The sequence below is a fragment of the Alligator sinensis genome, unplaced genomic scaffold, assembly GCF_000455745.1.
Source record: "Alligator sinensis unplaced genomic scaffold, ASM45574v1 scaffold360_3, whole genome shotgun sequence".
Classification (NCBI taxonomy): domain Eukaryota; kingdom Metazoa; phylum Chordata; order Crocodylia; family Alligatoridae; genus Alligator; species Alligator sinensis.
Genome location: NW_005841977.1, coordinates 3,130,445 through 3,152,631, shown reverse-complemented (window position 1 = coordinate 3,152,631; position 22,187 = coordinate 3,130,445). Strand labels below are relative to the sequence as shown.

At 43.8% G+C, this 22,187-nt stretch overlaps 1 protein-coding gene across 2 annotated transcripts; it reads left to right on the top strand.

The window, feature by feature from the left end:
* The first annotated feature begins 417 nt into the window (after positions 1-417).
* On the top strand, positions 418-20,073 carry C1QTNF2 (C1q and TNF related 2). Of its 2 annotated transcripts, XM_006021080.3 has the most exons (4): positions 418-891; positions 15,813-16,064; positions 19,136-19,207; positions 19,358-20,073. In XM_006021080.3, the coding sequence occupies exons 2-4, from the start codon at positions 15,821-15,823 to the stop codon at positions 19,747-19,749; spliced, it is 708 nt and encodes a 235-aa protein (XP_006021142.1). In that variant the 5' UTR covers positions 418-891; positions 15,813-15,820; the 3' UTR covers positions 19,750-20,073. The 2 variants fall into 2 exon arrangements, with proteins under 2 accessions (XP_006021142.1, XP_006021141.1); XM_006021079.3 differs by having other exon boundaries at positions 421-891; positions 19,136-20,073.
* Positions 20,074-22,187: the final 2,114 nt, after the last annotated feature.

Here is a 22,187-nt window from a genome sequence, read left to right as displayed (position 1 = left end):
ACTGCAAATTAAAACAAAAAACAAGGAGGGAAAGAAACTTGTTAAACAATGAAAGAGAATGTTGCCAAGAAAAATCCTAGCCTGTCATCTTTATATTCAGTTCAAAATTGGGTGTGTGCATGTGTAGGCAAAATACGTGTGAGAGAAGGAACTTTTGCAAAGCTGTTCAGTTACATCGCCTGGCTTATGATGAGATCTGTAATTAATGACAGCAGGGGAACATCTTATTTCACTTCCAGCCTTGGGACTCATCTCCTGCCATCCAATTGCCCAAGTCATTTTTGAACCGATAATTGAGCTTCAGTGCTAGAATAAGATTTTTCTCCCTTGCTAATGTTATGAGGATCAAGTGTAAACGTTATTTTTTGGCTCCAGCTAAGCTAATCTATCAACCTACGCATTCTGCTTGCCCAGGCAGACTCTGCATTAGACAAACTGAACTGTTTAGAAATGAACCAAGCAAGTTGAAAACAGTTCAGACTATCTTGCTAGGGTGAGAGAGAGAGAGAGAGAGAGAGAGAGGAAAAAAAGAAAAAAAAACTTTCCAAGCATCAAGAGCTTTTCAGCCATATGTGTGTAAAAAATTTCTTTCCAAATCACGTGACATGAGGAAGAGGCTCAAATCCATTACACAATAATGAAAATATGCCGTTGGCAAAGTTAAGCCAAAACCTGAAGTGCTGCAGGAAGCTGGGAATACAAGGAAAAAAGAATCAAACTTAAAAAAAGTTGGAGAACTTTAAATTTCAGGCTATCTCAGAAGGAAGCTGTTTGCAACAATAACTGGGATTCTGGCTACACTGTGTGACAGTGATTTGCAGTGGAACATCTGCTTAAGATTCAGTAGGTTTTCCAGTGCATGTCAAGATCTTACTGAAGAGATTAGTCCTGGTGAGTAGAATTTCCTTTTTTTCTCCCCTCCCTTAGCCTTAACTTTGAAAAACGTACCAAATAAGGTCTAAATTTTTGTGCACTTAGATTTCTGGGATATGCAAAGGAATCCTTAATAGCAACAGACTCAAAAGAAATAATCCAGTGGGGAAGAGCTCATCATAGACATTTGTTTGGAGCAGTCAACTGCTTCAGTTTCAACTGCAACCTTTTCCTCCGTTTTGCCATTGGTGACTTGTATAACAACATTTTGTACACAAAACTAGTCAAAGATTGCCACAGGTACCAGCTGTTGGCTTAACGGCACAGACAGTGATGCAATTCCAACTACAAAAAAAACTTCTCCTTTTTCAGTGTGTAAGGTTGACAGCATTTTGCCTAACAGGCAATGGGCCAGATTCATTCCTGGTGTAACTCTAGTGATCTTCATGGCTGTACAGTACTAAAAATTAAATGCATCCATTTTAAAACTGCATTATTACTAAACAATGCACTTCGTTTAAAACCAAATAATTGATTAGCTTTTTGCAGATAAACCTTGCCTTGCCATTTCTATTAGTGTGATACTATAATACAATTAGCAGTGGAAAAGATTATGATCAAAGAAAAATCACTTGCTTTAAGAACACTGGAACTGTAATTATTCTGTGGGGCTCCAAAGGTGGGAGGCTGTAGTTTTATTTAATCAATGTGTACAGGAAACATCAGGGTGAAATGAAAAATCAAATCTTTTCACTCAGAAAACTGCTACAGGAAGCATCTGAAGGCATGAAGAAGGAAAATATCATCAGTTTAGGGAGTGCAAGAATTGATCCAGGCAGTCAATATTCAGGCAATAGAGAATATTCTTTCTTCCTCCCCCTCCCCGCTCATACACACAAAACCAGATTATTTTTGTGGACTTCCTTGCTGGAAAATTACTACTGAATCAAGTCATTCATCACTGCCTGACCACCCTTATAGATGGATAAATACTGCTTGCAATTGTATGATTTTACATTTGCAAAGCAGTTGAGATGTAATAAGGAATGTATACTACGCAATAACAGAAAGGAACAGCTGTTCTTCTGTGCCTGGTGCTAAGTGCCATGGCCAAAACCTTTCCTTGCCCAGATCCTGTTTTAATTTCCTTTAATTTATTTTAAATTATATATGGTATCTGATTTCCTAACTGTAAAATTGCTCAGAAAACTCAGTATGAACAAGATTCTGGGCTGTTATAGTGGGAATCTTCTCTAGTAAGGGAATTTGTAGAAGCAAACTAAAACAAATAGATTTTCAGAGTAAATAAAGCAGAATACCTCGGGTGGCTGGGTTGGATACATGGGTGGGGGTGGGGGTGGGGGCAGGTTATACATGCAAACCATGCTAGAAGAGCATGGGTTTGTTCCCTTGTTAGCAGGTAGTCCACATGAGGTAGTTTGCAAGTCATCCATTACATTTACTAGAGGAACCTGTCTTTCAGCTCAGATAACTCCCAGCCCAACTAATGGTAATTTATGATTTTAACCCTGAAAATTCAGGGTTCAAATTCTATGGAATGTCCTACGAACAGAAATGTATTGACTCCCTGGGAACAGAGAGACCACTGGAGAAAAAGAAGCTCCTCTTCCAGTTCCTCTGGAACGAAACAGCTCCGTCTGAGTTTGAAGCTCCTCTTCCAGCTCAGCTTCTCCCTCTCCACCCCCTACTCCAATGTCTTGAGGACTCATGGGTTCACAAAGAATCCTCATGAAAGGAAGACGGTCACCAAAACTGAACTAGTAGGTGGGAGCCACATTTTATTTCAGTGTTTCATCGTGTATAATCAACAGAAATACTAGAACCAGCCCAGAAAACAGGGGCATTCCCACTTTTAGGGCCACATCGTCTCCCCGACTTGGAGAGAGCATTTGTTACATATTTTTATAGCAGAAGCTATGACAAAGTGGGCACATCTACACAAGATACTAACTGTGCAATAGCATAGCATTGCGCAGTAGCGTGTTGGACAAAACCTGTACTAATATGCTACTGCACAGTAGTATTAGGCTACTGTGCAGTAAGCATCACTAAAAAGCCATGTGGTGGTGCTACTGTGCAGTAGCGCAAGTTATTGCATATTGGTTTAGTACTTGGTTAACCAACCAAGTACAAAACTTAATGTGCAGTAACTATGGCACATTAATGACCATATAGACACATTGATTAAGAAAAAAAAATGAAACAATCCTTTAGGACTCGATCTCTGCATAGAACATGATTACAAATATGCAGCGCTCTGCATATCTGCTGTATAACGGTGCTCCAGAACCTAACTGTTACAGGCTGTGTGAAAGAACATCATACAAAGGATTCTCCCTGAGGGTATGGGTTTTTCATTATTCCGGAAATTCTCCTGCATCAGCCCTGAGAGGTCTGGGAACTGTAATGCCATCAAGGGGAAAACAACCTCCTGTCCAGATCTGCCTTTTCCTAGAAATGTACAGAGGACCTATACTTCCACTGCAGCCCTTACTGCCTAGTGGACCATCCCTTTCTTTGCTTCTTAGCCCAGGATTGAGCCAAGTGCTACCAAGTCTATGGAGAGGAAGTCCTGACTCCACTCCTCCCCTCCCCTCCACTCCCCTCCCCTCCAAACCCCAGCCCACCCCACCCTGCACGTGGATCCAACCCTATGCAGAGAGGGCTTCTGGGTTCAAAAAGGTAGGGGGGATTTTGCCACAGATCCTTCAATGCAAATGCACAAATTGGACTTGGATACAAATCATCTGTAACCATTACTGGATAAGTAGGCCAAAAAGCATCCTTGCTCATTAATCCTATAAAGCTTGCAAAATAAATTGGTGGATGGATGGTTTATTATTGGAAGTGTTAAAAGAAAAAACATTTTCTGCCCTAATAAAATCTTGCAAACTACTTCTATGCTGAAGCTGAGAGAGAAGCAGGACCTCTGTACAGAGCTATAAAGCCAAGTTTTAACATCAGCTCTAACACCAACCCATCCTGTAGCTTTGGGCAGTCATGGCAACAATGTAGAGGTGTCTCCACTAGGGTTGCCAACTTTGCATGCCAATCTGGGCGTGCAAGGCTGGTGCCAGGCCTGATCCCAGCATGCAGTGGCCAGCTGAGGCTGCAGGGGCCCAATCTGGGCATGTGTATTTGGGTGGTGGCAGCATGAGGTCCAACCCTGGTGTGCAGGGCCTGATCCAGCCCATGGACTGACCCCATGCCACTCATCTGGCCTGCAGGGACGAAAGACTGAGTACCACTGCTGTAAGATTTTGAGAGCAGGACTTGGTGGGGTGTGTCCCTAAAAGTATTAAATAGTTATACAGAAACTGAGAACAGCCATGTTCGTAATTGGGGCAGATCCGGGGGAAGAGAGGGATGCACTGGTGCACTTGTACCCCACCTTGATTCCTGTTCCACCTCAAGTTTAAAACCAACAGTCTGACAGAGGCAGCAGCATTTCTATTAAGACAGCAGAGAGTGTGTCAATTGACACTATGGCTCATTAAAATCTATATGATTCCTTCAAAACTCTTCATTCCACAAATGTTAGGGACCCTCTCTTCTTTTTAATGGTCTTGACATTAAAGACTATTTAATGGTCTTGACCCTCTCTCCTTTTATATCGTCTTAGGTTTCCTTGTACCTGCAGATCCCCCACCAGGTCATCCCCTGTAGCCAGCACCACGTCCAGCAAAGCATTCCCCCTAGTGGGATCGTATACCTTCTGCATTAGGCGGAGGTCCTATTTGTAGGTTAAGAACATACATAAGCAGTAGGTTCTGGCTGACTGATCCTCCCAGCTGATGTCAGGGTAGTTTAGGTCACCCACAACAACCATATCTCTTGACCGTATGGCCTCTGACAGCTGCCCAGAGAATTCCAGGTCTAGCTTACCCTCCTGGTGTGGCAGTCTATAGTAGAAACTATAGTAGTAGCCAAGGTGGGGGTTTAAACCTTTCCTCAGGCTTACTTAGTCCTGCCGGGACCTCACCATGCTCCCCCTCAGCTCAGCTTCCCTGTGGAAGGGAAAGGAGGGCTGCTCTAATGCCCCAGGGCTTCTGGTCTGAGCTGCTGCATACATGTGCCTGCATTTCTGGAATGAAAAGGGAATGTCTATCCAGCTGCAAAATGGGTCAGTCTCTTCAGGTTAGACTGACCTGCAAAGATTTAATCAGTCCAGGCTTGGGGTTTTGAATGTCTGTCCCTAGCCCAGATGAAGGATTGATCACCAGTTTAAAACACACACACACACATGCACGCAACCGCACACGCCTCCAAAAAGCAAATTAGAAACAGATTACATATATCCCTCTCTTTCTCTCTCTAAACTATAAGCAATGGTCCCAGGGGTGAAGGTCAGGAAGAAAGTTTAGCGTACAGCAAGTATTCTGTCAAGATTCTGTGGTTCAATGAAATGTTAGGTTTTGTTGAACTGTTGTCCAACACAAATATCTATTTTGTAAAAATGCCCAGCACAGGGACAGTGTTTTATGGATATTAACTAATTATTGTAAGCTCATCAGGGCACTGGACTGTATTTGTTTGTAACAAACATAAATACTATATTTTCTCACAAAGAACTTGCACTCTTCCCCCCAGAACCAGCTGGAAAAAATTGGAGTGAGCATTATATGCGAGTAAAAGAGTTTGGAAATTTGAGGGTGGGGCAGAACAATGGCAGTACTAATTGTGCAGCTCTGGCAACCACAGCAATTAATACTGTCACCACTCCCTTCCTTCCCTGCTCTACACCACAAATTTACAGATACCTGGGGTAACCCCTTCTTCCCAACCTTGTGCCAGATCAGGGTGGTGTGCAAGGTTGGTCTGTGGCCACAGTGCAGGGTTGGGCCCTACCCACAGCCCTGGATCCAGCACATGGCTTCAGAGCCAGTGAATAGGGTTGGACCTGTAATGTAGCTGGAGCTAGCATGTCAGATTGGGCCCCAGTGTGCAGTCCCCAGCTCTCACACACACCCTCCAGCCCCCATCCCAATGCATGGCTGCCAGGCCCCTGTCCTCAATCCCAAACTCTGGTGCATAGCTCCCAGCCCCCAGCTTTGAAAACCCCAGACATTTGCTACTTACCATACTTCATGGTAAGATTCTTTTTTATCTTGGGACCTTGCAAACATAGGGAGTGTGTTATATTCGAGGGTGGGGTATATGTGAAAAATATAGTAATATGATATCTATGGTGGAGTACTCAAGCTTTAAATAAATGTATCTTTCATGGAAAAATGAGGAAGGCTTTCCTTATGCTGCAGGGTAAAAGGGAAGTATCTAAGCTAGATTTATATAAACTAGCTCAAGTGCTGAGAATAGTCTAACTCATAGCTGCATGGCACTCAGATTCATACAATTCATACTGAGATCCACGCTGCCAGTATTTGAGCTAGTTCATCTGAAGCCAGTGGAGATTAGGATTGCCAACTCTGACTGAAGCTATTCCAGGAGATTTTTTTTTCTCCCAACATGCATAATGTCATTAATAAGGGTGCACTAATAGAGATTTTTGGAGCTGATACCAATGGCCAATTTTTAACTAGTCATATTGGCCAATACTGATCCGATTGCCAATATGCAACTGGGCAGCTTGGAGAGTAGCATCCAGCTGGTAAATCTGTTGTGGAGGTACAGATTGAGGCCCCCATAGTGAAAGAGGGAGTGGCGCTGGGGCAGGGGCAGGCACTGCACAGCCAGGGTGGGTGTATGGGACGGAACTGCGAGCAGCTCATCCAGGGGACATGGAGGGGGGAGGTGGCTCCCACCGCTACGCACACCCTGGGACGGCATCGGGGGGTGTGCCCCAGGATCTGTGCGCATGGCAAGGGTGGGCTGCCACTGTGGGCTGGGGCTGGGAGTGGTGCCGGGCTCTTCCTGGCAGGGTGCTGGCTTGGGCTGCGCTCAGGGTGGGCGGCGCCACTTGTAGGGGGTCTACTGGCTACTGGCTACTTCGCCATAGCCCTCCTCCCAGTGTTGCTGCTGCCCACCCCAAGCACAGCCCTGGCCCAGCCCCCTGCCAGGAATTACTCAGCACAGCCTTGACTCCAGTCCACAGCAGCAGTCTGCCCTTGCCCCACATGCAGATCCAGGGACACACCCCGCCCCATGACCTCCTGGGGTGCGTGCAACAGTGGGAACCACCACCCCCTCCCCACACCCCATGGACGAGCCGCTCATGACTCCATCCTCCACCCCACCCTGGCTGTGCAGTGCCTTCCCCTGCCCCAGTCCCGCTCCCTCCCTCACCACCGGGGCCTCGATCTGTCCACCCCCCCATGCCCCTTCTCTCACAACAGACTTACCAGCTGGACCCAGTTGCTTTCCATGCTGCCAGGCTATGCTCCTGGCCGCCTGCACTGCAGCTGCACGCATGCATGGGGCATTTATTGACGACATTATCAGCCATATCAGCCAAAAAAAGCCAATTGCCAATACTGTCAATTTTCCTTATAGCGGTGCTGATCCAATATGGGACTGATGTATCAGTGCACCTCTTGTCATTAATTGTATTGTTCAACCCATTCACAATATCGATCTCCCAGATTGCTGTCAATAGTCACCAGGAAATTGATGCTGATTCCGGTAGACTCCTGGCCAATCTGGGACCCCTGCGCTACCCCCACCTGGTCCTGCCTGTCAAGATCAGGTATCATGCCACCCTGAATGCCCAATCTAGTGTGCAAGGCCACACTATCCAGCCTAAGTGTCCCCCACAGTTCTGGAAATTAAGTCGTGAAAGTTGCACCAGTACTCCCTCACTACCAAATTTTTGGACCCATAGGGAGCCTTGTGGACCAGATGACACAATGCCAGGAGCCAGATCTGGCCTCTGGTCCATGGGTGAGCATGCTGTATTATAATAATAATTTCCACAGGCTAAAGTGAATATTTATCAATTTTAAAATGTGCATCCTCAGAGTACACTTTTGCTTTATTCTTGACAGAATAAGGGTTTCTGTTTTCTCTAGTTACCTTCTCTTTCACCACTCAGTACTTTATGTATCTCTGTAAGTTCCCTCTTGTTCATCCCTTCTCCAAAGAAGTCTCATTCTTTTCAGCTTATCCTCATAAGGAAATGTCTCCTTGCCACTAATTATTTATGGTGCCTGCTTTTGCCCTTTATTTTTGTTATTTCCTGTTTGAGATACTTGATCATAACTGCACCCAGAATTGCTAGCTAAGGCCACAGCAGATACATTACCTATATAATATCTTCTATCATATTGTCCATCCTATTCCTTAGGCATTTTGAGATTTTTCTCTCTGTTTTAACTGTTGCTTATGAGGAAACGTCTTTACTCAGCTGTCCATGGTGATACCTGTTCTGTAGTTTTAGTCGTTAATCTGATGCCTTTCACCAGCAATAAATTAACTTAAATATGCATAAAGCATAGGAGAACATAGGAATAAGATGATCAAAATGGCTTAGAAGGCAAGATTAGCACTGTTTTTTGTCTCTCACTCCTCTGCATGTTCTTAATTATACATACTGCAGAACTAAGAGTCTCTCAATTCAACAGATTTCTTCAGTGGGCTTGAATTCAACAATTCTCCAGTGGGTTTGAAATTGGAAGTTACTTGGTACTTGCCTCTTCCAGCATGTAATATTTGTTCCCTACCCTTCAGGATCTGAGACTGTGAAGGGGGAGGCATGTTAAGATAAATGCTTTTCACAATACTTTCAGTCCAGATAATGGTTAATAATCATCTCATTTTTTAGTGCATGGGCTTAATAGAGAATACTCTGAAATTCAGGCAAAGCCTCGTTAAGTCTTTCTAGGCAGACAAGGTTCCTTGGGTGAATTTGATATCTTTTATTACACCAATCCAAATGGTTGGAGAATAGTTATTAAGCAAGCTTTCGAGTTCAAAAACCCTTCGTCGGGCTAAGGAAGCTGCAGCAGTCAGGGTGTGCTCTTCCTGGATGGAATGAAAAGTAAAGAAGCCAGGGGCTGGGCTGGGCTGGGCTGGGGAGTCAGTTGCCAGGCAGATTATAATGTATCAAAAATCCAGTGTCTATGTTTAGTCCCTGATCTCTAGTATCCAGCAGGTTGATGAAATGGAGCTCATAGGCTCGTCTCTGGGAAGTGTTGTGTAAGTTTCCCTTGAGGATCAGGAGGATTAAGTCTTTCTATTCATTTCAGTATGTATCTAGCCCCAGGACACTGCTTGTTACTGTTGTCTAGAACTGCATTGTAACAAATAAGTTCACACCACTGCATTTAATTTCCTAGTTTGCATCTGTGCTCAGTTAACTACTCTGGATTTTCATGGCAGCTCTGTACTCAGGCAGTGCGGGAGAACTGTATGACGGCTTGTTAGATTGCTTCTATTAGTCTACTGTCACTTTTATTAGTGTAGAAGTAGCAGTGGTTCCCAATCTGTGGTATGGGTACCACCAGTTGTGCCCAGACAACCTGTCAGTGGTACGCATTAACAGATTTATTTTAATTACTTTGTAAGACAAAAAATTGCTGGTGGTACTTAAGGTTGTATTGTTTTAAATTGGTGGTGCACAATCTGTCAGGGTTTGGGAACTGCTGAAGTAGAGCATTTGATGTTCAAAAAATCAAAGTGGGTGGATGATTCTTTCATTTAATATAGAAGAAGCTCCATAATTAGGAAAGATGTTGCATTCTCATGTATGTCTCTGTCCACTGATTAAGCATATTAAATGTCTTAACCTGCCAGACAAGGAATATTAAAATGATATGGCAGGATCCTGGTTTTCTCTGTTAAAAAAAATTCCAAAGTCATCTGATAAAAAATCCAAAATTCTCAGATTGAAATCCCAAAATCTATGTTTTTTCACAATTAAAATGAAACACCATTATATATATATCAGCAACGTGTGTGTGTGTGTGTGTGTGTGTGTGTATATATATACACACACACGCGTGTGCTCGCACATGCGCACACGTTATATATAGGCAGACAAGGTTCCTTGGGTGAATTTGATATCTTTTATTAGACCAACCCAAATGGTTGGAGAATAGTTATTAAGCAAGCTTTCGGGTTCAAAAACCCTTCATCAGGCTAAGGAAGTTTCAGCAGTTGGTGTGTGCTCTTCCTGGATGGAAGCCTGACGAAGGGTTTTTGAACCCGAAAGCTTGCTTAATAACTATTCTCCAGCCATTTGGGTTGGTCTAATAAAAGATATCAAATTCACCCAAGGAACCTTGTCTGCCTATGTCCTTAGACCAACACGGCTACAACCCAAACCCCTGCACGTTATATATATATATTTATATATATGTAAGTTGAACACAGTGTTTTGTTGATATATTTATGTAACCCTTCTGCTGAGCACCTGTCAGCAGCAACAAGGGCCAAGTTCAGTTTTGGGGTACTAAATAGATTTCACCTGGGCTCGAGCCCCCACCCAGACTACCTGGGAAACACTAAATAAAACCACTAGGGTGTCCACTAAAACCAACAACCCTTCCCTCACAAGCAGTGAAAGCATAAAATCCAAATTTATTACAAAGAATAAAGAAAAAACAAAAGTAAACGCTAACTATAATTTTAACACACTATTATTAAATACAAAACAAGGTCTATAGGTAGCACCCTCTTGGGGAGGCTTCCCCCATACCCAGGCAGTCTGGGACATGGGGCTCCGCAAAGGATAGTTCTGGGGGGGCGGCACACCTTTACTTGCCCTTCAGCAATGGGCTGGAGAGGGGGGCACACACCGAGGCATCCTACAAGCTGCTCCTTGAGTTTGCTGCACCGCAGCAAGAGCGTAGGTTCTGTACTGCAAGGGGCCCCTTGTTGCTCCCTGCTAAGCTGTAGCACCAATCTCCACTTCCACGTGATGGTTTTGAGGGGTTAATTGCTGCTTTTGTCAGCATATCACACCCCAAAGTTTCTAGTCCTAATCCCAGGTCTGCCAGGGCGGGAAATTTCAAGAGAGCTCAAAGACAAGCCAGCCAAACAGCAAAAGAGCCTGAGCAGCAACCAGTGCCAACCGCACTGCTTGGTCAGGACAAAGAGCTACAAAAGCAACATGTGCCAGGCCCAAACTGTGCCAGGCCCCAAGCCAGGCCCAAACATGCAGCAAACATACAGCAGGGCTCAGCAACGCAGCTAGGCTGAGACACAACCGCTGTAAAACAAAAGAAGGGGGACTCAGGCCTGTCCTGCACCAGGGCCTGAACATACAACAAAAGAGCACCAGGCCTATTTAGCTGCAGCCTGGACATTTAGTCTCAGCTACACTGTTATGTTGAGACCTAACAGCTATGAAACAACAAAAAAGGGCTAAGCCTATCTTGGCTTGGGTTTGAACTACATCTAGCACCCAACCACACCGCTTGGTTGGGGCATAAACTACAAAAGGGACAAAAGGAGACCCTGGACTATCTCGCTGGGCCTGGATCGGTCAGCAGAAGCAGCCAGACCTATACTGCACTGAGGCCTGGATAAATAACAAGAAGTGCCAGGTCTCACCCTGGCTCAAACCATGCCAGGCTTCAGCCTGGCCCAAATCTGCCAGCCAAACATGTGGCTGGGGTTCAGACACACAACTAGGCTGACATGCAGCAGCTGTGAAACAGGAAAAAAGGCCCAGGCCTATGGCTACAGCCTGGACATCCAATCTCAGCTGTACCACAGTGCTGAAACACTACAATTCCCAATACAGGGCGCTAGTACCTGCCAGGACCCCGTTCTTGGTCAGCCTGGACTAGGGATAATACACTCCTGGTATCACCCCACTCAAGGCCAAAACTGCCAGCAAGATACGCAGCTGGGATTCAGGTGAACCCAAACAAGTTGCAACAGCAATTAAAACATGCCAGGCTCTCAGCCCTGGCCCAGAGCATGCCAGCAAAACTGCCAGGCTCCAACCTTGGCTAGTTTGCTGCAGGGATTGATACCCCCCCGGCATCAATCCCACTCAAGACCCAGAGAAAAAAAAAAGGGGAAAGAGGGAGAGAACAGGGGTCTCAAGCCCTGAAACAGACTTTCTCTCCTTGTACCTGAGGCTTTCCCTTCACATAGCTTCAGTTTACTTCTCCACTGAAGTGGGGGAGACCCTCCCCCCATGGGGAGCAGGTTTTCTGACTCCCAATTCAGCTCTCCACGTCTCAGCAGCCCTAGGAGAAAGAGACCCCAGCTCGGGTGGCTTGAACCTTAAATAACTTTTGACATCATCACAGGGTCCCAATCAAGAAACACCATCATTTGAACACTGATAATGCAGACCAATCAATTCAAAGATAGTCAGTGTTCCTGGATCTGGCCACAGTCACTAAATTGGCTTTATAGGTTCTTTTAAGGCCGGGGGCAGGCGAGCAACCTGCAGCTCTTCAGAAGTTAATATACATCCCTTTTTATGTTTGCACAAACACACGTTGACCAGCTTCCAAATGGTCACTGTGTGCTTGTGCAAAGATTCAAGGAGACTCATATTTGTATTCTGAAGATCCGCACGTGGCTCCAGAGCCTCAGGTTGGCCGCCCCTGTTTTAAGGAGTCTTAAGACAATAGTCTGGACACAATGAAGGGGGAGGGAAGTGGTCCTCTTCCAGTCCCAAAACCCTCCCACAATATACAACAACCAGAAGCACACACTTTACCACACACAACCCCCAGTGTGTGTGGATGTTACATTTACAATTTTAAAGCAGTTTGAAAGCCTACCAGTGGCTCAATCATTATAATAAAATACATTCTCAATTCCTATATATTTTGGTGTTTGATTTTGGTTTTCTTATCATAGAAAATCAGAGATCCCCCTGGCCCCTTTGCTCACTAGGATGTGGGTCCAGCTGCAGCTGTTCCTACCTCCTTCCTCCTGCTTTGTGGCTTTGAGCAGCCCTGGTAAGCCAATGCCCTGCCTATGCCCATGCCATTGCCCCTCACTCCCAACCTCCCATAGTACCCCATCCCCCCCACCAGCTCTGCTGGTGCCCCTCACTCCAGATCTATTGATGCACGTAAGAGGCTAATGTATTCATATCCTAGACAATGCATTTTCTATGTCTGGGATGGACTCGTCGAAGGTGGACAGGGCCAAGTCATCTGTGTAGGTGTACCTGTGCTGAGTGGAAGGTCAGATATATAGATGTTCATAAGGGTGGGTGCTAGCACTGATACTTGTGGTACCCCATTACACAGACACTTGTATCTGTTTCTATCTCCTCCACTGGTGGAGAGGATGAAGGATCTGTGTGAGGACCAAGGTGTAAGTGTGGTGATTGCTGACCACCTCCTCACATATACAGCTTACCCACACACCCAGGATGAGGACCTGGCAAGCATCAATGATAAAGTAGTTGTGTGGCTCCACCATATTAATGATGTGTAGAAGGGGAAATGAAGTATGCGAGAGAAGAAGAAACAAAATACCCAAATACTGGAGATGTACTCACATGATTGCATGACCCAAACCAAGCAAAAATGTCAACAACCCTGATAGCTGCAGACCAATATCTTTGCTATCAGTTGCCTACAAAACCACTGGAAAAACTGGTCCTAAATAGGATAACTGACATCATTGTTCCACTGTTCCCACCAGAACAGGCAGGGTTCCACAAAAGTAGATGAACCACTGACCAGGTAGTAAGGCTTGCTCAAGACATTGAAGATGCTTTTCAAAGAAGGGGAAAAGCAAGTACTGTGTTGATGGATCTAATAGCTGCTTGTGATACCGTCTAGCTGAAAGGACTAGAGTACATACTACTCAAGATGATCCCAGATAGGAGAATGGTGGCCTTTATCACTAATATTATTATCAGTGATAAAGGCCATCATTCTCCTATCTGGGAGTACATACTGCTCAAGATGATCCAAGATAGGAGAATGGTGGCTTCTGGTTTTCTTTTTAAAAATAAGCTGGGAAAGTATTTTGACTTTACTAGTATTCTCTTTCAGCTTGTGGTTTGCCATATAAACAGAAAGCATTTATTCTATTTTTAGAGGAAAAAAAAGTCTGCCTCTTGGCTCCAGACACTCTGTAGTGCTCTCTAGTTCTGCTGAGAACACTCGTGATCGTTCTGCAACGTCCTGCTCTATGTCCACACGATGGGCAGTCAAAAACAGCCAACTTCAGCATAGACAGATGTTCATATCTAGAGGACTGGTTCAGGAGCCTCTTCAGTGTTTAATTATTCAGAAACTGAGATAGAAGTTGGGGTGGGGAGGGGAAGTAATTAACTATTTACTTTATAACATATGAAGCATAATGTTCGTTTTTTAGAATGTTACTGGTGTTAGCTCATCTTGAATCTCTTCAGTGAAAAGGCAGTGCCTTGCCAGCCAGCAGCATTCCCCAAGCATAATGATAAGCACTAAGATATTGGTAGCAGCTTGTGTTATTTCAGGGCCAAGAGTGAAGCTGAGGATATGGAACTTAATTTCATACCTGACATCCAGTGCATGAACAGAGACGAAGAACAGTCTGATGATTAGGCTGGGATTTGAAAGACCTGACTTCAAGTTTGCTCCACCACTGGCTTCCTGTGTGACCTTGGAAAACCTATATACAGACTCAGATCCTCAACAGTTTGGGCATCACTGACCCCCTTAAAACTGTGACTTAGCTGCCACCTAATTGTAGATGTTTATAGGGTTAGGTAGGAATTTAGATGTCAACACTGTAAGTAGCACTTCACTCCATGAGTAGTATTATTATGTAAGTAGTAAGGGAATCAGAATCCAGAACCCTTCCTAACCAAAATATTTTAAGAAATCATAGTAAAAATTGTTATTTATTATACTTCATATCAGTTGTTTTTATGACGCAGTAATTCCTGGTACCAGGGCCATTCAATAAAACACCATATTAGCTAGTGGGATTCCAAGGACTAACAAAAGAGTTAACTTGACCTCAGTACAGAAGTCAGGGAAAACAAAATATAGAAAAACAGGGTTTGGATTTTAATCAGATATACAAGTTTCCAGAGAGATTTGAACTAGAACGCTTAAAACAACATGGGGACGTGACAATAAGTGAGACAACTTGGTGTAAGCTTAGGAAGGCAGGGATGAAACTATAAGGGAGGTAAGGCTAGATGGGAGGATCCTGGTGGGGGCGGGAATGAAGAGGCAGAGAATAAAGTACTGAAGAATGTCACTGATCTCCTGCCAGCACTGACAGCTGCAAGATGACAGCTGCAGCTTACATGCAGAGTGAAAGACTTTATAGCCTAATAACGTGCATCAGAGTGCTCTCTGCTTGCCATAGGCTGGTACTGATGGAAACCTAAGGAAGGAGAAGGCTGGACGAACATCTTTGCTTAGCCAGAGGAAGTGAGATCTCAGTCTACTTTTCAGTGAAAGGAGGTCGAATTTTTGACCACACTAACAAGGACTGCTGAGAGCACAAGAACCTATGTTCAGGAGTTACCTCTTTAGAGTCTTGATTGAGGAAGATATTTACAGGAGACCAGTGCTACAAATTTAGACTTTAGTAATCTACAGCAACTCTTTGTCCTCATTCCACCACTACACTACATTTCAGTTTGTATTGGAGGTGAAAACAGTGGAATACAAAAGAGGGAGAGGGGAAGGGGGAAACAAGGGTCTGAAGAAACAGATAATGAATGGCACTTTCTGTGTTCTTTCCTGCCTACCCTCAGCTCTCCTTCCTTCATGCCTGGGAGCCAGATATAAATCCCCAGTTAGGGATGATTTTGCAGCAGATAAGGAACAGCGCTGCAATACAGAAGTCATGAGAGAAGAGAGAGTTAAGCCTCAGACATTCTTATTATAGGAAGGAAAGGGTAGGAGGACTGTTAATATTGAGGATCCATTTCAATCTGGATCTGTTCCATCACCTGATTCACTTCACTCTTCTCTAACTAGCCTTGATTTCTGTAGCAGCACCTGCCACACTCACTGTCAGATGGCTGGGATCCTTCTGCATGTGTGCTGGTCTGCCATATGTTAATAAACCTCTGTGTTTCCTCATAACAGACTGCACCATGATCTCTGTGGTTCTTCTCATCTGGACCATGCCCTGTGTAGCTAATCACATTCTCAGTGGCTTTGTTAAAGGAGAATTTCAGGAAGGTTCCAAACAGCTCCTGTGCAGCATGCCAGGACCGCAGGGACCTCCAGGCATCCCTGGAGCACCAGGATCTACAGGAACAGTTGGGCGAATGGGATTCCCAGGAAAAGATGGAAAGGATGGAAAAGATGGGGAAAAAGGAGAGACAGGAGATGAAGGTAAGAGGAAGTTATTTCTTAGAGCAACATTAAATCTTTCCGTTATCCTCGTGGAGGCCCCCATGTAAAGGTTCAGAGCTCAGAGGACCATCTGAACTTGGAAGTTCCAGTCTATCTTTCTAGCTCAGTCCCACACTCAGCAGCCCCCAACATGTGGCTCAGATCTGATTCAGATGCAGTACCCAGAGAATAGGTGGTCTAAGGGCCTCTGTCTAAAGCAGCTGAAACTTATCAAACTAATGGATGGGAGGTTTTTCTTTTTTTTTTTAAATCTTATATGCAGGGAGTCTGATTCTGTAGGTTCTTCTCGAATTAAATGGAGGATCAGATCAAACAGTGATCTGGGTGTTTTGACTGATGATCTAACTGTATTCAACAGCTGGTAAATTTATTGATCTTGATAAAAGAATCACAGACGGCAGTTCTTACATGCCTGCCCATAAGGTCTGAGGTGAGGTTTTCTACTGTCATCATTTCCCGAAGTGTTTTACTGTTTTTGGCAGAACACCTAGTACAGACACAGCCCTGATGTCCATTCTGCCATCTCGAAGGGAAGTGACACAAAAAAGAATGTTAGCGTTTGACTTTCCCAAGCCAGCGAGCTCCTTCTCTGAGCTGCTGAATCTGCATGAGCTGCTTCACATTAGTTTTGGCACACTGCTTTTTGAAATGCTGTAGTAACCCCCCAAAGCATTGAAAAAACATGGGCCTAGTTCTTATATCAAGACCCCTTCATGCTATGTGGGTAGTATGAGGTGTCCTTGAATTATGAGCAAGTTGCATCAACTTTGAAGCCCTTTTACACTGCTTGAGTGATGTAAAAGGACTTTAGGTTTTTTCTACATGAGAAAATTACCTTTTTTTTTTAGACCAACCAGGCCTACACCCACACTTTTACTGCTAGTAGATGAAACCTAACTGCAAACTATAGAAGCTTAGTCCAGAGAGACAGAGGTCATCCTCCTTTGGGATGGCCATCCTAGTAGTATGGGGCCATCCAAGTAGTATGGCCATTTTCAAAGGGAAAGTGTTTATACTACTAGAGTTTGGCTTTCTTTTACCACTTATTAGAAAAATATACATGGGCAATAACTGACAAACAGCAAAAGCTCCCTCTCTACCATTTTACCTCTAATTCATACATATGCACCAGCACCTAATATGGTTTGGCTTAGATTTCTTCTTGATCAAATTAATCTAAACTGAAATGCATCCACACGCACCATTTCTCATCCCCTTATTTTTTCCAGCTTGACTATGCAGCTTTAAAAATTCACATTCTCGTACACCTGTCTCATTTAAGCAAATCTTTAGCGCAAATGAGTAGCAGACTGATTATTTCTGAAAAGAGTCACAGCTATCTTGCTGGAGTACACTAACATTATTTAAGTATAACACTGTTGCTAATAATACTGTTCAGCACTAAGTCACTGCATGTATCTCCCTGGTTAGGAAGTAGGGACGCCATACATCACAACAGGATTTCAGTGACTTATCTGAAAGCTGCTCCAGTGAGCTATGAAATAAGGATTTACCTCTATTTTATATAAAGTAGCAGCGGCATCAAACGCTCCTGTCCATTGGGATAGAGTACTGATTGGCAGTTTCAGCAGAGATGCAACCACCAGATTGCTTTGAAGACTGAACTTTTCCCAGTCATGGAGCTGATCTCCTCCCATTGTGAATCAGGCATGTAAACTAGACAGTGTGAGGGAAAACTACATTATCATTATACATGGATAAAGAGGAAAGGCTCCCCTTCCAGCAGTAGGAACTTAAACTCCTTTTAAAATGGGAACAAGAAAGGCTTTATGGGCAGCACCACCTACCTAATATAGCTTCATGCTAGCTGCTGCCTCAGTTTCCCCGCTGTTTCAAGGCAATTTATCTTTTCACCTTCAGCACCCCATTTAAGCACTTGCTTGTACTCATGGAAGTAGCTGGCTTATCTCCTTAACCCAGGAAGGACTCACTACTGTATCCAAAATTTCTTTGTAGGGCACAGATTCATTCTTCAACATAAAACTTAAAATAACAAAAAGAGCCCCCTTATAATGTGGTACAATATCAAAAGGCTAAGCCTGGTTCAGGACCCTCTGTTGACATCCACACCCTACTGGCAGCTCTCTCATAAATTAACCTATTAGCTAAGTACATGCATTGAAATAATCTGGGAGACTTTTCCTAGGTTTGTTCTCCTGGTAAAGAAACATACCCAGAGCCCCACGTATATACATTTGAATACTGAGGCCCTGACGAGTGGAGAAAGTGCAATACCTATACTGTGCAGCTGGTCGGGCAGGGAGGGCACGGGGCTGTGCACATATCTCGGCATGCTCTGCAGGCTCCCTTAGTCTGCCTAGCATATGACAGCAGTGTATAGGGCAGCCCAGATTGGCTGACCCCAGATTGCCCATAGTCAGCCTGTGTTTCCCTGCAGCACAATGTGGGGATTGTAAAAGGGACATATTCTTGCTCCCTGTGGAGCAGCAGAGTCCAGTGAGTGATGCAGTCTTCCTGATGGGGGCGTGGAGAATGCTGGAGGACCATCGTCTCTTCTGATAGAAGCCACAGCATGTACAGACATTTGCTCTCCCAGAAGAAACTCTCCTAGGAGTGATTTATCTCTGGTTGTTCCCAGGTTATTCTTCTCCTGGAGCAGCCATTTTTACACTAGGAGAAAAAACCTGAATATCTGTACACTCATGGTTTCTTCTGGGAAAGCAGCAACTCTCCCAGGAGCAACTGAATATTTGTATGAGGCTGTGTCTATTAACTGAATATACAATATAGATTAATATCACTGGCGCTCAGGGCTCTTTGCCATTGAAGGGGCAGGGCACTTTTTACAGGAATCTTTTGTTATAAGGTACATTATAACATTTGTGTTAGAAAAACTAACATGATGGATCAGCCAGGGCAGCCATCCAGCCCCAGGTAGAATGTCATCAGAGCTGTCTCTATATTGAAGTTATTGCTGTTTTCTTCCCATATAATAATTTATTGCTGTAATGATAACAATCTCCTCCTATCTTTCACTGAAAACTCACAGGAGGCAATTTGTCTTCCAGGACCACAGGGCCGAACAGGGAACCCAGGCAAACCAGGAGCAAAGGGCAAAGCAGGAGGCATCGGCAAAGCAGGTCTGCGAGGTCCAAAGGGTCTGAAGGGAAATCCTGGGAAAAATGGAGCCCCAGGGAAGAAAGGACCCAAAGGGAACAAGGGTGATACTGGAATGCCAGGTCCTTGCAGCTGTGGTGCTAATAAAGCCAAATCTGCTTTTTCTGTCGCAGTCACAAAAAGCTACCCAAGAGAGAGGCTACCCATCAAATTTGACAGGATCATCATGAATGAAGGAGGGCATTATAATGCTTCCAGTGGGAAATTTATATGCAGCATTCCCGGTATTTACTACTTTACTTATGACATCACTTTGGCCAATAAACACTTGGCCATTGGGTTGGTTCACAATGGACAGTACCGAATAAAGACCTTTGATGCCAACACGGGTAATCATGATATTGCCTCTGGTTCAACCATTCTCTCCCTGAAGCAGGAGGATGAGGTGTGGTTGCAGATCTTCTACTCAGAACAAAACGGACTCTTTTATGATCCATACTGGACAGACAGCTTATTTACCGGCTTTCTGATATACCCTGACCAGGATTATCTCAATGAAATATAGGAGAAGACTGTAAAAAGAAGTAGAAAATGAGTTTTGAGAGCTGATACCAGTGAAGAATGGCCTCTAGGTGTGGATGTGTTAGATCACTGTAGGACTTGGCATTGTCAGAGCTGTTAGGCTGTATTCGCTTTTTGGATGTCTGCTCTCCCTCATTATCAAACATTGCACCCCATAATAGAATCCATGGGAAGAATGTTACTTTAGCCTTCTTCTGGTTTTTAAGTCCCTTGGAATTGTCAGCTACATTTTCTACTGCCAAGCAAATATGCTGTAGCCCTCAATCACTGCAACTTTAACGCCATGGCAGAATCCTGTTTTGTTTTTGTTTTTTTAAAAAACCAAATATATACATTGAGAGCCAAAAATTAATCTCCTGCAGCCTGCTCCCAAAAATCTATTAAAGACTTTGTCTATTCCCCTTCCTAAAAGGAGTCTTTAGTAATGCAAAGTTCAGGTTAAATAACCACTACAACATCAGGAAATTCCCAGCCAAGATGCTGACAGACAGCTACAATTCTCAACTTCTTAAGAGCACTGTTACAGAGCAAAGCAATGTGACCAAACTAGGAACCAGTACAAAGCAAAGATATCCTCCTGTTTCCTTGGTAGTCAATGGTAAAACTTCCTGTTAAATGCAAACTGCTCTCAAGTCCCAGTTAATGGGTATTGATATACTCAGTACCTAGCAGAATGGGTCCAGGATGCATAAAGTCGGGCCTTGGGGAGTGGCCAAACCTGAAGCCCTAAGTCTGGTTCCACCCAAACTCTAGTAAAGCTGGGATCTGAATCTATAGGTCATGGTTACCTTTGCCAAACACGCAGTGAGGCTCCAATCCAAATCTGCACCTGAACTTTGAAGTATGCTTGCATCCTTCAGATTGAACATAAACCTTTATTCCAGGAAGAACTTTTATTAATTTATCTCCCTGGCTTTTGTTGGTTGGATACGTATGGTACTGCTGAGGCTCTGTTCTAAGGCTTCAACAACTACTCACTTATCCAGGATGTAAATGGTGTCACCAAATACTACAAGATCACATTTATTTTCAGTTTACTGTGCTAAATATTAGGGATGTTCCAGAATCGAGCACCTTTCATTCTCCACTAGGTGAGGAAAAAGACAATAGTTACTTATAACAGATTATTTTTTTAGCGTTGCTCCTTCACTTATAAGCATTTTGGCTGTTTATAACAGCACAAAGTTATGGCTCTCTTATGGTAACAGTACTGTAGTTGAGATGAAAGCTCCCCTGATATAAAATTGCTGCAATCTGACTGTTAGCTCCAGGAATTTGTAACCTCCATCTTATTATTATGAAATGCTTATTATAACACAGATCTCAGCCTGGCAGCCAGATAAGTGAAGCTTCTCTTTTCCAATAAATTATGGGCCATATTCTTCCCCTGATATGTGCACCTTTGGCTCTCACAGTCACAGTTCTGTGATCTTCTTTATTCTATTGCTCTAAATGAAAATTCATATGAAGTTTCAGCCCTTTTAAGCCTCATATTTATACCTTGAGGGGAAAGACCACAAGAGCAATAAGGGATTTTTTAAATTGTACTTTTACAAGTCCAAATATTTGCATGGTTTTTGTTAACTATAGTACTGTGCTGCATTTTGTTAAAATCATTGAGCTGCGGTTTTTAAAATAAGTAAATAAATAAATAAATAAAGCTGAATTAAAACATTCCTGAAGTGGGCTGGTACTGTAATAATGAAAACTAGAAAATATCTCTAAACTTAATGAGGCCAAAACCAGACAGACTCACTGACCATGGACATTGTACTCTTGTAAAGCGAATAGAAAGACATGGGCTGTTTCTCTTACAGGCTTCTGCTGGGCACAGCTAGGTTAATTTGTGTGAAGAGGTGGGATCCCTGACTGACATAATGGTGCCAGCACAAATCTGTGCTGGAGATACAGCTACATCAATGAAACCATGTGTGTTTTACCAGTAACTTGCTTTGCTTTGCCTGTTGGGATGATTTATCTATAGCAAGACAAAATGGAGCTTTGCTGGTATAGCTACACTATCCATACTATGAACATTTTGCTGATGTGTACAATTGTTCTTCTACTACTAAAAGCTCCTAGTGTGAACATAGGTAGGGAAGGAGGGGAATACCAATTCTCCAGCATGCTCCCCTCCTTTCTTGGGATCACACAGAAACCCCTGTGTGAAGTGTAATGTGTGTGATTGTGGTAGGTTAGGAGGGAGGGAGCAGCCCATTGCTCCTGCATCCCTGTCAATTATTTAGATCTGCTTTCTGCCTCCCTAGGGATCTTTCCTGGTACAAAGTCTGATCTGGTTCATGTTGGCACTCACTGTAAACCTCCAGACCGCTCCTTGGGGATGGCTGTTAATATTAATTCCCAAACTCTCTTTCAGCGCCTTTGCAATGTTCTCTGCTCTGTACTCAAGAGGGCACTCTT

Coding starts and splice junctions, on each gene's coding strand:
- C1QTNF2 (XM_006021079.3), top strand. CDS start 15,821: ATGATCTCTGTGGTTCTTCTCATCTGGACCATGCCCTGTGTAGCTAAT. Junction 16,065..19,135: donor AGGAGAGACAGGAGATGAAG/GTAAGAGGAAGT, acceptor TTTGTCTTCCAG/GACCACAGGGCCGAACAGGG.